The 16,373-nt window shown below is 38.0% G+C and overlaps 1 protein-coding gene across 4 annotated transcripts in view; it reads right to left on the bottom strand.

Moving 5' to 3' along the window:
• Positions 1–16,373, bottom strand: part of LOC134755191 (aquaporin AQPAn.G) — a 116,782-nt gene that overhangs the window by 53,027 nt on the left and 47,382 nt on the right. For 2 of the 4 annotated variants that reach the window (XM_063691708.1, XM_063691711.1), the window contains one exon: positions 12,849–13,042. In XM_063691708.1, the coding sequence (XP_063547778.1) occupies positions 12,849–13,042 (194 nt within the window). Of the gene's footprint in view, positions 1–12,848; positions 13,043–15,187; positions 15,411–16,373 lie in introns of those variants that run through there. The other 2 variants (XM_063691709.1, XM_063691710.1) reach the window with 2 other exon arrangements.

A 16,373-nucleotide genomic window follows, 5' to 3' on the forward strand; every position in this document is an offset into this window, starting at 1 on the left:
CTGTATTCAGACAACGTTGGCGAAAAACTTTCATTCTAAATGTTTGTATGCAACACTTGTGTCTGCTTTGATAAAATGCATCTGCGCTCTTTCCCCTAAGGCCCACTTGCACCATTCTACTAACCCGGAATTAACCAGTTAAGTGGAGTTACCATGGTAACCAGCACAATTTAACACTAACGGCTTAACCGATTAACGCCCTAGCAAATATTCTAGTTCAATTAGAATACCTCCCAATTATTACAGCCTTATTTTTAGGGTTCCGTACCCAATGGGTAAAAACGAGACCCGATTAAGAAGACTCCGCTGTCCGTCTGTCACCAGGCTGTATCTCATGAACCTTGATAGCTAGACAGTTGAAATTTTCACAGATGATGTATTTCTGTTGCCGCTATAACAACAAATACTAAAAACAGAATAAAATAAATATTTAAGGGGGCTCCCATACAACAAACGTGATTTTTTTTGCCGATTTTTTGCGTAATGGTACGGAACCCATCGTGCGCGAGTCCGAATCGCACTTGGCCGGTTTTTGACCCAGATGTTAGAACAGGCAACATTATCAAATTACATAATCCTATCTACTCGATCCACACAAATAAAACGGTGAATAGGGTATTTTACTACTAAATAGTCAAATCAGTTTCTTTTTTGAACAGTCAAAATGATTTGCGAACATGGAATTTATATGAAACACTAGCATGTGACGTCACGATCAAATTACCTACTCTTTATAGTTTTATACGGGTTTTAAAATAGAAATTGTGTCTAAAAATAACTGCTGTCTACGTTTCTCTATTAATCTTCTGGTGCTTTTTTGTGCATGGTGTAAAATAATTTATTTTAAATACAGTCAATTACCCTATTGTACATCGTCAGGTCCTTACAAATCATGTCAACAGGCTGTAGCGATCCTCTCTATGATAGATCTCTCATGAATCTCATGATCTATGTTTGGATCTTTTTGCGCAACACATCGTGAGTATCGTGACTACTTCGCTAATCTATGGTTAGTTCAAATAAAAATATTGTTTTAACCAATCTAGGTTAAATACATATATCCACTTATCACTACGCTTTTTAGGGTTCCGTACCCAAAGGGTAAAAACGGGACTCCGCTGTCAGTCTGTCAGTCTGTCTATCTGTCTGTCACCAGGCTGTATCTCATAAACCGTGATAGCTAGCCAGTTGAAATTTTCACAGATGATGTATTTCTGTTGCCGCTATAACAACAGATACTAAAAACATAATAATATACGACCGGTCTGGCCTAGTGGGTAGTGACCCTGCCTGTGAAGCCGATGGTCCTGGGTTCGTATCCCGGTAAGGGTATTTATTTGTGTGATAAGCACAGATATTTGTTCCTGAGTCATGGATGTTTTCTATGTATTTAAGTATTTGTATAAGTATTATATATATCGTTGTCTGAGTACCCACAACACAAGCCTTCTTGAGCTTACCGTGGGACTTAGTCAATTTGTGTAAGAATGTCCCTATAATATTTATTTATTTATTTATTATTTATTTATAAATATTTAAATGGGGCTCCCATACAACAAACGTGATTTTTATGCTGTTTTTTCCGTAATGGTACGGAACCCTTCGTGCGCGAGTCCGACTCGCACTTGGCCGGTTTTTATAATAAATAAGGCGTGGGATGAGTATTTGTTTTGTTTTATTTATCGTGAAGAACATCACATGACTTTATGCATGTTTGTCTTTTATTCTTATAATTAATGCTAGCAACTGTATATTAATTTATTCAATCAGTTAAAAACACCTCAATCATAATGAGGCATTCATTTAATTCTTACTACTACTTAAATAACATTAAAGGACTGAAAACGTATCATTTTGTATATAAATTATTTGATTGCTTTCAATACAACTAACAACCGCAGCAGGGGACGCTCAGAATAATATACCAATAAAGAAAACCGACTATTACAAATTGGGGACTAATTGCATATAACAAGTTATGACGACCGGTCTGGCCTAGTGGGTAGTGACCCTGCCTGTGAAGCCGATGGTCCTGGGTTCGAATCCCGGTAAGGGCATTTATTTGTGTGATGAGCACAGATATTTGTTCCTGAGTCATGGGTGTTTTGTTTAGTATTTATATATTATATATATCGTTGTCTGAGTACCCATAACACAAGCCTCCTTGGGCTTACCGTGGGACTTAGTCAATCTGTGTAAGAATGTCCTATAAAAAAAGTCACCAGAAAATGTTATGAACCCCTGAACTCCAGAGAGATCATATACTAGCGTCTCCCGAGCGTCGGTTCCTATGGCTGCTGCTCGAAGCAACGTTGGCGCAACTACGCAGCGACACTTTATTCCATAGCGCTGACTAGACGCCGAAAGACACTAGTGTGGGGTGTCTCTAAATTAGCCATACTCAACCTTTTTTTAGACGGTTTTACCATGTAGCCATGTATACCAGAATCACCTGGCGGGCTACCTAAAAAGCCAGCCTGCGGCGGCGGGTGCCGAATGCGAACTGCGGGCGGCAGGTTGAATATAGCTGCTCTAAATTCTAAATATAATCATAAAGCAACATAGACATGATACAATTAAAGGTTTTTGCATGACACGATGCGCCCATTAGGCGGTCGTGAGGTCGCTGTGTAAAATACCCGAATGTCGGCCTTGACACCGGCCTAACGACTTGATGCTTAAATCTGAATGGAAGTAACCTACACGTATAAAATAGTTTACAAGTGTGCCCGATTAATAAATAGTAGTTGTTAGATTGTTAACCAAGGGATGCGAAAGAGAGAGCAGGCTATTGTCACAGGGCTGACACGCTATACATCAAAAATCACTCGTCTGTACACGCGGCATGCGTCATTGTGTGAGTAAGTTGCTTAAAAATAGTACTGAGTGGCCGGCAAACGGCCGTCAATCTGGTGTCGCGGGGCGAGGTAATTCGAGTCGGGGCGGGGCGGTGCGTGGCCGTTCTGTATGATAATACTATTATTTATTCTGTGCTATTGTCTAGACTAGAAGAAAAAATAGCCAGGCCAATAAAATTATAGCCAGGTTCAATATACCGAAGCATGCTGCTTGTGTCCAGGCTATTCAATTTAATAAATTACCGATCGAGTTGAAATATATAGTAGACTCTCGTTTTTTCAATGAAAGTTTAAAGCGTTTCTATTATTCTGCCCAGGACTTTATTAATGATAATAATCTTTATTAACTAAACCTATAAATATTTCGTGTGTGACTTTCTCTTATTTTTTCTGGTTGCCATCTGACATTTTAATAATTATTTTGACCTGACACCTGACATACCATATTTGTAAGATTATTATGTCGTGTAAAGGTGACAGTCCATTTCTGACCGCAGCTGCGCGACTGCACCGACACTACTGCAGCGGCCTGAACGCGTCGGTGTTATTGTCAATTTCCATAGTAAAATGAATGACGATATCGACTGCACGTAATATGGTGATTTTAACGTTTTCCCGACCGCAGCTGCACTACTGCTCCGACACGTCGGTGTTATTGTCAATTTCCATAGTAAAATGAATGACAAGACCGACCGCACGTAGCATGGCCATTTTTGCGTATTTGGTGTATTATTGCAACTGCGGCTGCAGACCGCACGTCAAATCTGTCACCTGCACTGAAATGTCTTTGGTCACAGATATTAGTAGTTCTAAGCAAAGAGGATATAACCACTACGTTCTAAGGAGCTTATTACACCCACGGACAAAGAATCCCGATGGTACAGTCGCCATATATCGCAGATATATCGGGGCGGCCAAGGAGGTCACACATATCTAAACACGCCTTTATTGTCAAGGCGCTAGAGTGCATGTTCAGATATTTTTAGCACCTCGGTCGCTCCGATATATCCGATGGCGACTGTACCTACTGTAAACTTTTTTGTTAATCTATATTGAGCCCTAGGAGGATATAACAAAACGGAGTAGCCATTGGCATTCCCCTCTGTCGAAAATAGTCGGCCAATGGTCATACACAATGTATGGACTGACGTTTATCTGACATGGCTATTTTGACGTTACGTATACATTTGACGTTCCCCTCCCCCGCAAAAATTGGCAGACGTTTATGTACCGCAAATTACAGACGTGGCGGCTCCGTTTGGTAATATCCTCCTAGATTGAGCCATGTCACAGAGCCAGTCAGGAAACTATAATGATAGGTCCGAAAAGAGAGCGTCAAATTCGGAAGTTAACTATAGTCTGGCAAACACTTCGAGCAACACCGGCTTCCGACACGTCGGAAGGGAGGAGCCCAAGCGATATCTTACCGTACAAATCGTTCTGCCATTTTTTACGGAGGAAAACGTGCACACAGTCTCACTCACTACTTACAAAATCCAACCTCTAATGATGACACAAATACATAGAAAATGACACACGTCAAAGACAAGTCTTGCACACCTCGATCTCTTTATAATAAAGAGCGCATTACACAATTATTGTGTGCAACACGAGGTGTGTGTTGTACGTACCGCGCTAGTTGTATGCATGCACAATTGATCTTGTACCTCGACAGAGGGGAAATAGTGCGAATGCCGACTCCCTTCCGTGTTGCTCGAAGGGCAAACCAAATCTGTCAGTAAATAAGAACAACCAAAAATCTACTCATCCATTTCCTTTGGGTGCTATAGTATACTAGCCCAAGACAAAGATAGTATATGATTCTCTCTGTCTGTTTCAATTGAGACAGTCCCTATATTTTCCTATGTGATTTTTTTAACATTTCATGATAAATTCATTATATAAACTGTTCTTATATTTTTTCGTAGTTTTGCGAAGATAGCCATAAGGCCTATAAGCTCGACAGGGCACGAGCGATAGAGAGGCAAATAGAATACCGAATATTCGGCAAAGTGGCTGAATAGGCCGAATACCGAATAGTTGCGAATATTCCTGGCAACTCTAGTCGTAATATCATAGTATAGTTGGTCATCTAATGTTTGAAATGAGACAGTCCTTTGACAAACTATAATTATATAATGTCGTTTATGGTGACACTTTCTCATTTTGTCATTGCAAAGCCATTCCTGAGCTAAATAAAAGAAGCAATCATTAATTTTTATTACAAGGGGCAAAGATGTTGTTTAATATCTCATGGTATTGATACCCAAACGTACGAAAGGATACAAAATTGAACTACGAGAGAAGCGAATGCTTTAAAATTTAGAATATTGACAGTTGCGGGGATCTCAAGGCATGAGGGTTAAACAAACTTTGTTACAGTGCAACACGTAATTTTTCATTACACCAACACGAGGAAACCATTTATTATTCAAATTAATTTATTAAAAGTTCTTTCTATCGGCCAAGGTGAGGGAAATAGCTTAAGGATTTCTTGTCTCGCCCGTCAAGTTTTATATGGATGGTGCGGTCATATCATGAAGAGTGGGACACCTGCAACACGAGAGGAATTATAAGATTTAAATTTGTGTTTCAGTTTGAAATACGAAACTGGACAATATGAAGTGTAAATTGCGCAATTACTTATAGCTCTTACAAATTATTTTATTCATCATACTTCATTGTTAGGTACCTAAAGAAAGTAAAATTGGCTTAATATGAATACTTAGAAAGATAAATCTGTAATACTTTGCTAATACGGAACGACTGTCTGCCCACCATTGGATAATTTATTGTTACGTGTCGCATCGCCATCTCCGGAACCCACGAATCACTGCAGAAATCAATGAAAGACCTGATAAAGAGCCTACCTGGCATGGTTTTGAGGGGACGTTTATCACAGACTTCTAAATCCAGCCGCACGTTTCTGACGGCCGAGTAGGTACCTATACTTGATGCAGGTGGATTAAGTAGTATATATCACGAACTACATGAGTCCCGTTTGCGTCGGCTTGCTGTGTGCGGTGGTCACGCATTCAGGCAAGAGGATGGGGAAGAAAATTTCACAATGTGATCTTACCTTAATGTTAAGAATAATATTTTTCTTCTGCATTAATTTCATTTGAGGAATTTGGTTGTATTTCGTCAATTATTAAGTCTCATTCAATGTTGAATTGCTTTTCATTTAATCGGCAATATTCCCTGAATAAACGATCACCATTAAATATCAGATTTTATATTAATATTGCGTAGCTGCCTTCGTCGGACTCTGACTATTGTACTATTGTAGAAAGGCAAACTGGTCTTCTTTTTCATGTAACATGTAGCATTATCGTCACTCGCTTCTTCTCGTAAAAAATACAAAACTAAAATAAGTATTTTATTTGTACGTCTGACATTATATGACTTGACATTGACAAGCCATCAACTAACGCTGTCGCGACTGCACGCCGCAACAGCAGCAGTCGTGCTGCTACAGTAGTGCTGGACCGCGTAACGTCGCAACTGCAGTGCAGCGGCAGTCACAAATGGACAGTCACCTTAAAATAGCATGCATGACCTGTAAATGTAATTTAGTAATAAGCTAGATATAAGACAATTTGTGTGCCCTGACAGGGTGTCATGGAAGCTTCCTGTATTACTTTAAGAACATCCCATGTCCATGACTTTACAAATAAACAGCTTCTAAGGTTAGCTGGAAGAGATCCCTTATAGGGATAAGCTCGCCTTTGTACTTAAATTTATATGAATTTCATGTTTTTTGTACAATAAATGATTTACTACTACTACTACTACTTATCTAAATATTTGTTCTATCGGTATACATAATCACCACAATAATTATTAACAATATAATTTTGTTCGGATCTCCAATAAAATAGCGTAGTTGTACTAATAGTATTTAAAATATAGCTTGGGTATGGTGCCAGCTATCATCTACATACAATTTATAACCTTAAAATGCAAAATATGCACTTATTGAGAAGACAACTGTCACCGTAACTAATGAAAAATAACTAATAAATTTGGCAATGACTTAAACGCTAGCCTGAACGTAACTTACTTTCTATGCATCTCGCTCGTACTAGCATATTAGTGCGAGCGAGATGCATAGAAAGTAAATTATTAAGAAGTTAGCGTATATGTCAATGTTGATACCGTCAGTGACTCGTGGTACGGTTATTGATTAGGCTTACTTTTGAAATAAGTCCCGTCATTAAAGTAAAATAAGTAATCACGTCGATGTAACTAATGTTCCCGGGTTTCTATCGCGATAGCACCTAATTACAAAATATAAGGTTGACGTCATTAACCCAAGTAAAGCCAACGAGGTGTCCGAAGAGAAAGTTCATTAGTTCGACGCTTTTACGGATTAATCAAATGCTTTCCTAGTTAATTAACAGTACCTTAAAACCTCCCAACTATCTACAATATGTCAGTGGCTTTAAATTCAGGGCTCGATTCTACTCGCTAAACTGAGCTAATTTTATTATGGGACCATCCCATATATCGCGAAAATATTTTTGGCTTGGATGGAGCGCAGTATACTAGGTGTTCGCAGAACTGATAGAATCAGAAACACGGAACTGCGCTCCAGAACTCGAGTTGTAGATGTAGGTGTCCAGACCGCTAAGCTTAAGTGGGACTGGGCTGGGCATGTCTGCCGCATGCACCCTGAAAGGTGGGCCAAAATGGTTACCGAGTGGGACCCACGGAACACCATAGATGGTGCTGGCCGGGGTGCAGGCAGGCCGAAAAGGAGATGGCGGGACGACTTAGACGCATTTTATCCGGATTGGCGGGACACTACAAACGACAGGGTCGAGTGGAGGAAACGAGGGGAGGCCTTTGCCCAGCAGTGGGACACTAAATTAGGCTAGTAAAAAAAAAAAAAATTTTTTTGGCTCTTCCATAGAAAACGTCGACATCTGATAAGCCAAAATGTATGAAAAAGTCAAGTTTTTTTTTCGCGATTTCGAGGTTGGTCTTATAATAAAAGTAGCTCAGTTTAGCGAGTAGAATCAAGACCTAAATTTAAACCCCCATGGTCAGAAACACCAACAAAGCTCCCTCTGGTCCAAAATTAACTGTATTTTTTTCGTTCAGGTTCAGGTGTGTCTTTTACTGTATTTTTTGTAGTTCTAAGCGAAGGTATGTTTATATATGGAAGAAAATCGGAGTAAATAAACAGGAACCTTGGTATTGATACTTATAATTTCCTTTTGAACTTGTGGACAGTTGCAGTAAAGGACTATAGCATAGAGTAACTTATACTAGAGCGGTACTGTCATAGTAAATTTTGTAACCCCAGTAAATTCACTGCCATCTGTCGACACACTTTAAAACTAAAAATGAAGATTTATAAAAATACGATAGAATGTATTTAAATATAGATAAATGATTTTTTTTATTTGGATTAATTATTTGTATGATTTTGACCCATGTTCTTTCACTGATATGCGTTAAAATTGTTAAATAACAAACGAAACCGTCAACGCCATCTATACGACTGTAGGCCAAAACTAGTAGCGCCCTCTGAACGAGAATCAAATTTTCTTGATTTTCGAGGCACGTTTTTTCCTTAGACTGTATCCATCTATTACGGAGTTATATCTATCTTTGACTATAGTTAGGAGGTTTTACGGTATTCAACCTATTTGAATATCTGTGCGCTATTCAAATCGTAGATGAATTAGAAAACCACTAATAACGGTCGCATTTTTATCGCCTGTCACCATGCCTGTCACGTTCTAACAAGTGCGAAAGTGACAGACGATAAAAATGCAACCATGCTGCCACCGCAGGGGTTTTAGAGAGACAATTGTACATGGAAAAACCCCATAATCAAAGAAAAAATGTATCGGGATGGCAGATGCTCCGAAAATTACGCGACTATTTCCATAGATTACTTATTGTGACATTTTCAACCAAAAGGTACCACATTGTCAGTTGTCGATAAGGTTGATTTCTAATTGAAGCTATATGGAAATAGCGCCTTACTGACAAGCGACAATAAATACCCCTTTGGTTGAAAATGGCACTATTAATTTTTTGTAATGTGGCGAAATTCTATTACTGTTAGTAGAGAATCAAGCCAATATACAGTGCATATGTACACCTGTATAGGTAAAATCTTGCAATCTAAAATTCAAAATATTGTACCCAACACCTACTTATGTAACCCAATATTCATCTGCAAATAAATTATTCATTCATTAAAGTTTCAATTGGCCTTATCTATCCAAGATTGTCATCATGGCTTGGTCTATTGTAAAGAAAAAATCTAGACTTGCGTTTTAAAGGGTAAAAACGGGACCCTATTACTAAGACTCCTCTGTCCATCTGTCTGTCTGTCATCAGGCTGTATCTCAAGAACCGTGATAGCTAGACAGTTGAAATTTTCACAGATGATGTATTTCTGTTGCCACTATAACAACAAATACTAAAAAAAAAGCTTGTATTCTGCCAGTTGGTAAACGTTCTCACTGTAGTCCACAGAAGCTGGCTATAGAGGAGTCACATGCGCATTGCCGTATGTATTAACTATTAAATTTACGGTGTATATTGTTGATAATTTAAACAAACGTTAGCGTTTGTCTATCAAAGCCAAAAAATATTATGAAGAATCAGTTAAATTAAGGTAGTTAAAATTTTTAATGAAATTTTGTATCTAAAACCTTTTGCCACCACCAACCAGCCAGTTGTATTTTGGGCCATCTTGTAACATTTTAGAAAACTTACACAGGTACTTAATTTATTTTAGCCTGTCACAATTATTATCAACATTTTGAAAAGTGCAATAGGCAAATCAAAATATTTATGTAAGTAAGTCTTAAAAATGTAAGATTCTTTGTCATATTTACAGTATAAGTGAGACGTCAGTCTGTTTGTCCGGCGATTGTATCTCTGTATGCAGAAAGATTACTCCGGCGCCTGGTAATTGTGATAGATAACGTACGGTAGCGTTTTATGTAAGGTGTCTTGCAAACATTATATCTCGGACTTGAAGTGATAAAGACGTATCTCCAAAGCTATTACGACTTTATAGATTAAATTTGTGTAAGTAGTAGTAATCACTAATCACTTTATGCAATACCGGTTAACATGCAATTAAATATCAGATATTGAACTCTTCTAACACTGCTTTAATGTAGGGTAGGGTAGGAAACAGTGGCTCGGAAATAAATAGACGGGTACAGTGGCTCACTCAACCTAATTCCAACATGATAGAGAAGATATTGGGGCGACTGTTCGAGCTAAGCCACTGTTTCCAACCCTACCCTAAGCATTTTTAGTTATAAAGAAAAATGTTGTTGAAATGTGTACACTGTTTTATGAAAAAAAAAGGGATTCAATATGGTAATAAATGACTGACAATGGTACCTAAATGACTTATTTTTTCAGCGTCCTATCAAAATTTCTAACACAACAAACATACAATAAGGTCAGGTAGGACAAGAGGAGCACCGGGGCAAGAAAGACAATTGTAAACAACAATTGCCATTAATAATTCTTGCAAACCGACCACAATCCTCTTACCCTACCCTACATGGGCTAAAATATTTCGCATGGCGGGCATATCATAATATATGTATAAAAATAAACGTATACATAAATCACTACTTAATTTTTATAGTATTTAATTTTCTTATCATCAGTTTGACATGAAACGGCGCCAGTTTTTAAGGGCAAAAAAGAATATGTCCAAAAAAAATACAGTTTCGTTAGGAATACATTTTGTATGACCGTTACAAAACTGACACCCAAAATTTGTATGAAAAACTGGGGACAGTTTTCTTCTTTGTCTCAATAAATAGTACTCGTGATTCTGAGTCTAAATAACCCGAAGCTGATGGTTTTTCGAAAAAAAAAATTGGTACCATTTTTTTTTAAAACCCCCTTAAATCAAAACGTAAAACGAAATACGATCACTAATGAGTAGGCATCGTAAACTGCGATCGAAATCCATTGAAATTACGTACTTTGACTTGACAACAACCCTAGTACTTCAATGGATTTCGCTCGCAGTTTACGATGCCTGCTAATGAGTTTATGCAGAACCCCTAGAATAAATTTCATTCGATAACGTGACGGACTTACTCGTTTTCGTTAAATCTAATTTTGTATGGGATTTTGAACAGCGCGCCAAGCGGGACGTTTTAAAAACTCAAAATCCCATACTGACACTATGAAATTTACACTAGGGATACAGGTCTAATGGTAATTTATCAGTCAGAATTATGAAAATAGTTAAATAAAAAAACCGGCCAAGTGCGAGTAGGACTCGCGCACCGAGGGTTCCGTACTTTTAGTATTTGTTGTTATAGTGGCAACAGAAACACATCATCTGTGAAAATTTCAACTGTCTACCTATCACGGTTCATAAGATACAGCCTGGTGACAGACAGACAGACGGACAGCGGAGTCTTAGTAATAGGATCCCGTTTTTACCCTTTGGGTACGGAACCCTAAAAAGGTTAAAAGTAACAATGCCGTAAATTGAGACTGGAATTTGTACTCATAATTTTAAAATAAAGTAAACGATAATTTATCATTGTGTTAGCGCTCAATTAACTTTTGGTAAATAGTTCAACCGTCCCTACAACACAAATCTTGCGAGCTCACCCTAACTTTCAAATCACATGAAGATGAACTTTCCAAGCCTTAGAAAGCGGAGGGAACTAGCTACTTACTTCAATTATGGCCCTATTGTGGTTCACATTAGGCTAATAGTTCCTGTTTAACCTGAACCGAACTGGTCGCGATAAACGACGTCCACTGTCTGATTACGCGGAAGTAAGTACATTAAAGAAGTTACGTGTTGGTATATTTTTACTTTTTAACACAAACAAATGTTGCCTGTACAGCTGGTATTATTTACGTTTTAAAATGATAAAACGTAATGAAACAAAAACGGTTAATACGCGATTGAAAGAATAGCGTTAACTTAACATTTCGTAGGTTCGTTTAAATATCTATCGTGTCATATAGGTAGATCACGTAAAAACTTTTTTTTAGAAACTGCAACACTGACTGATCTGTACTGGCTGTACAGGCAAAAGAAACAAGACGAAAGATCTTTATTTTTTTATTTAGCCATATTACAACGCATTTACATACGTCGCAAAAACACTGGTTAGTTAAAATATTCGAGAGCGCCCAAACACAAAAAAGGATTCTCACGCCTATTACCTATACAAATACACCCCAGGCCAAAAGTATGGAAACAACGTTGTTTTCTTTAATATCTCATGTTTCTATCTTTGTTGTATATATTTGTAAACTAAGACTTACATTAGGCAAACCCAAAAGATTAAAAATACACTTTCGTCACTCCAGGGAGTGAAACAATGTAGCTTTTTAATTTTAACGGTACGGTACGGTACGGTACGGTACGGTACGGTCCGGCCCGGTCGGGTCCGGTCCGGTCCGGTCCGGTCCGGTCCGGTCCGGTCCGGTCCGGTCCGGTCCGGTCCGGATTCAAGATTCTACCTTAGAATCACTCGCTTCGCTCGTGATTCAATTATAGAATCTTTCGCTTTCTCGGGACTCAAAATAAACACTCGCAAGAAAAACCAACTTTCCTCTCTTGTTGCACAAATAACTATTAAAATGTTCTATTATTATTATTACCAAATTGTCAATGAGTAGTATAAAATCCATCGCTTAAAAGATCAAATACAAGCTTGTTTCCATACTTTTGGCCTGGGGTGTATATTCCTAACAACAACAATATCAATATAATTATATCATTGGTTGACTTTATCTCGTTATAGTAAGAATAACACGTGGTCAGTCACTGTATCACTTATGGTATACATTTCACAAAATTATCTAAAGTTGTCCCGTAAAAACAAGAATTTTGCAGATTTGCAGGTATTGCTCAGCAAAATAATCAACGTTAAAAATTTTGGTAATATACGAAGTAAAACGTATACGGGATAGCTCATGGAATGCCCCTTATACATCCTAAATACATGTTGAACATACCTGGACAATAGTGCCGACCAGCAGACCGAAGGCCAGGGCGATGCTGGTGATGTTGCCTGCTGTATCGCCGATGGCGATGCAGGACGCCACACCGATGGAGGTGAGCAGGAATGTGCCCACCAGCTCGGCCAGCAGCTGTCTCCAGATCAGCTTGTTGTCGGTCACGTCCGACAGGCCGAGGATCGAGCTGGTCCCTGGGAAAGAGATGTACTGTTAGCCTGCTGTTAGCTATCTAAATATAAAATAGAGCCAGGCAACGAAAAGCCTGATCCGTTGAAGTGGTACTAGCACCTGAGAAGGCGCACCGTATTTTTAGTTTTTAAAATCAACCTGCAGTTTTGTCTATAGTTAGTCCTATTGCTATTGGTTGCTAGTGCAAACATGGGCGCAAAATTTGAACACATTCACACTTATAAAAGTATGAGTATATGAAAGTAGGCAAGCTTAAGATCCGAGCCATCTTAGGCGCTAGTATTGGAATTCAAAAACAGGCAAATATTGAATTTCGAAAAGTTCATATTCTCCAGACTAAGAAAGGATTTAAAATTAAACCTGGAGTTACTAGTACAATTTGACACTGGTTTAACTGTTTAACCGGTTAAATCGGGGTTAGTGGGATGGTGTAAGTGGCCCTGAGGGGGTGAAAATGAGAAGTCTAGTGGCATGATCTTAACGAGTTAGCCCGTGTTCATGTGTACTGGGCTTGTTCAGTCATTTCATCAGATGTTGTCAGATGTTAGAAATGTTTAAATAAGAGTCAAACGTAAACCCGATTTTATGACATCTCTCTTAATCAGCGGGATTTTTACGTGTTAGGACTGAAAATGTGTTTACACTGACCGAACTCATTGAGTTATTCAAAAAATAACTGAACATAAGTAATAAATAAAAAAAAGTTTTGTTTAATACCTTAAAACCTAATTTGTTGTTACAAACGGACCCTTTGGCGGGTGTAATGTAACACATAGTTTGCCAGGACTAAGGACCAAAATTATCGGCGGTGTATATATTCCAAAAGTGAACACGAGCGTAGCGAGTGGTTAGAAAAATTTAATCTTAAGCGTTGCGAGGGTTTCAAAGCACGAGGGTTAAACAAATTTTGCCACCGAGTAAAACACACAATTTTTCAACACACCACACAAGGAATATACTAACCGTAAAATATCAAACAAAGTCAAAGCAAATCGATTCAAAATGAATATTATTAAATATGTATCATTCAAAATCATCATTTAAAAGGCAATTCTACCAGCAAACACAAGAAAACAGCTCAAACTTTGCATTTGATTTTGTCTCACATGTGGATAAAATGCAACTTTCTTATCAGTTTTTGAACAATCAAGAGAGCCTTTACCAGCTGGCGAGGTGCAAAATATTATTTTACTGTTATGTAGGTATAATTTTTTTTTCAGTGTACTTATACAAATTTCCTGGCTGAAAAACTAATGTAATTTTGAACAAGTTCTTAATTAGGTACTTTATTATCGGCAAACAGGTAATCTTCTACATTAATAAGATCATTAAACGATGTTATTGAGATAATTTTTTGTTAATGTTGAAGAGCATTGAGTAATACGAGGCGACTAAGGTCAAAACATTTTTTCAGTGTTTGTTTTAAAAATATGTAGCGACTAGACCTAAACATAAAAATGTCTATGCAATAGGTACGGAATACATTCATTTGACTTATCGAAGTACAACTAGCGTAAGTTATTTCTAATCGATTAGATGCGCGTATTTGCGGTTTAACTGGTTAACCCCAGGTTAGTGGAATGGTGCAAATGGCGCTAATAGGACCATAAGTGGCACCATCAAATAATAGATAGGTATCTTTAATCATATTATAATCATTTTGTAGGTGACTAGCGACCCGCCCCGGTTTCGCACGGGTTACACAAAATCTTTACAAATTATACCTTCCTCAAGAATACCTATACTCTATTGATATGTGAAAACCGCATCAAAATCCGTTGCGTAGTTTTAAAGACCTAAGCATACATAGGGACAGATAAACAGCGGAAAGCGACTGCTCTATTCTATGTAGTAAAGTTAAAAACCATTAAATTTATAATGTTTTTGTTTTACTTAAATCAATGAAATTAGGAGGCAATAAAGAAAACAGCATTAATTTATATCATAAGGGACGTAAACATCTGCTAGTAATGGGAATAATTTTCTTATTTACATTTTTGTAAAGAAATAGTATGAAGTAACCGAGACCGTACTTAATACATTTTCAAAAATACGTTCCCCTTTCCCGTTTTCCGTCATCTACGCAAATAAATCAAAACCTGCAGTTTTTAATTCAAGTGAAAAATAATAATAAAAATTGAAAATACCCTTACTCTTCTGCATCTCATCCATAGCGTAATCCGTCTTCATTTCCACTTTCTAAGTTTACTGCGTCAGACCGCACCGTTTGCGAAATTGAAAAACTCTAATTGAAATATTCCTAATTGAAAAATTCCGCGGTCGCCGCGAGTCGAGTTTGTCAAGTAGTAGTGCGAGTGCGCGGGCGAGTGTCTACTGTCTAGCGACTTGACCGGAGCGGGACTTGCACGAGAGTGACTGCGACCGGGTAACGGGGATGACAGCGGCACGGTGAAACGGAAATCTCATTACCAATGTTATTATACGCATGTCATCTCGAGCATTGAAGCGAAAAAAGCCTTAAACATACTTGTTTCACTATCATCTTACGCGTGGAGCGCGATTGTTAGGTTTGAAATTCAATAAGGCATTTACATGAACATTCCGATTGCTCGGTATTGAAAAACATCCGATCGTTTATTCAGCTGAAACGAGCTCTCCTCTTAAGTTATTCATAATAGGCGCATTTGATAATTCGTACTAATGTATACTTTATTGAATATGAATAAGGTATAAATTGAAACAGATTTTTAAATAAACATGTTGATAGATACACTTAGTTGGGCAGCGTTATCGATATAACATACCAAATAATACCAATTGTTTTAAAGGCTGGTTTCTTGAGAGCATTGGTTAATTTCACTTGAATATAATGGATGTCTGCTAAATGTAAGGCTGATTCGCTAATAGCCCTTGTAACGGGACATAATGCAGAAGCAAATACTCATACTCGAAAGTCTCAAAACGTTAGACAGATTGAACCTTATTGAGCCATTTGGTTTCAGAAAGCAAATCAAATTGTTCTATTTAAGTGGCTAGGTATAAGTACAGTTAGCATAGTCCGCGGAGAATACGCAAGTGGACCCGTGTTCCCACCTAAAAGCGAAGCGGCCAACGTCAGTTTTTAGCAGGTATTACGGGCAACATACACCCGTCGAGTCCTGCATAACCCGGGCTCCCTCTACAAGGGATGCGTAAAAGCATTTTCTGACGAAAAAAAAAAAAAAAAGTAGAGGATGAATCAACGTGCCAAAAGTATCTGCCACCCTAAAGTACTTTTCCAAATAGATATACCGGGTGTTTCCTGTAACAGGAGCATTAAATTAAACTGTAGGCTGTACTCCTCAAACTGACCAACATTTGTTCAGCAACTTT

Source organism: Cydia strobilella, chromosome Z (assembly GCF_947568885.1).
Source record: "Cydia strobilella chromosome Z, ilCydStro3.1, whole genome shotgun sequence".
Lineage (NCBI taxonomy): Eukaryota > Metazoa > Arthropoda > Insecta > Lepidoptera > Tortricidae > Cydia > Cydia strobilella.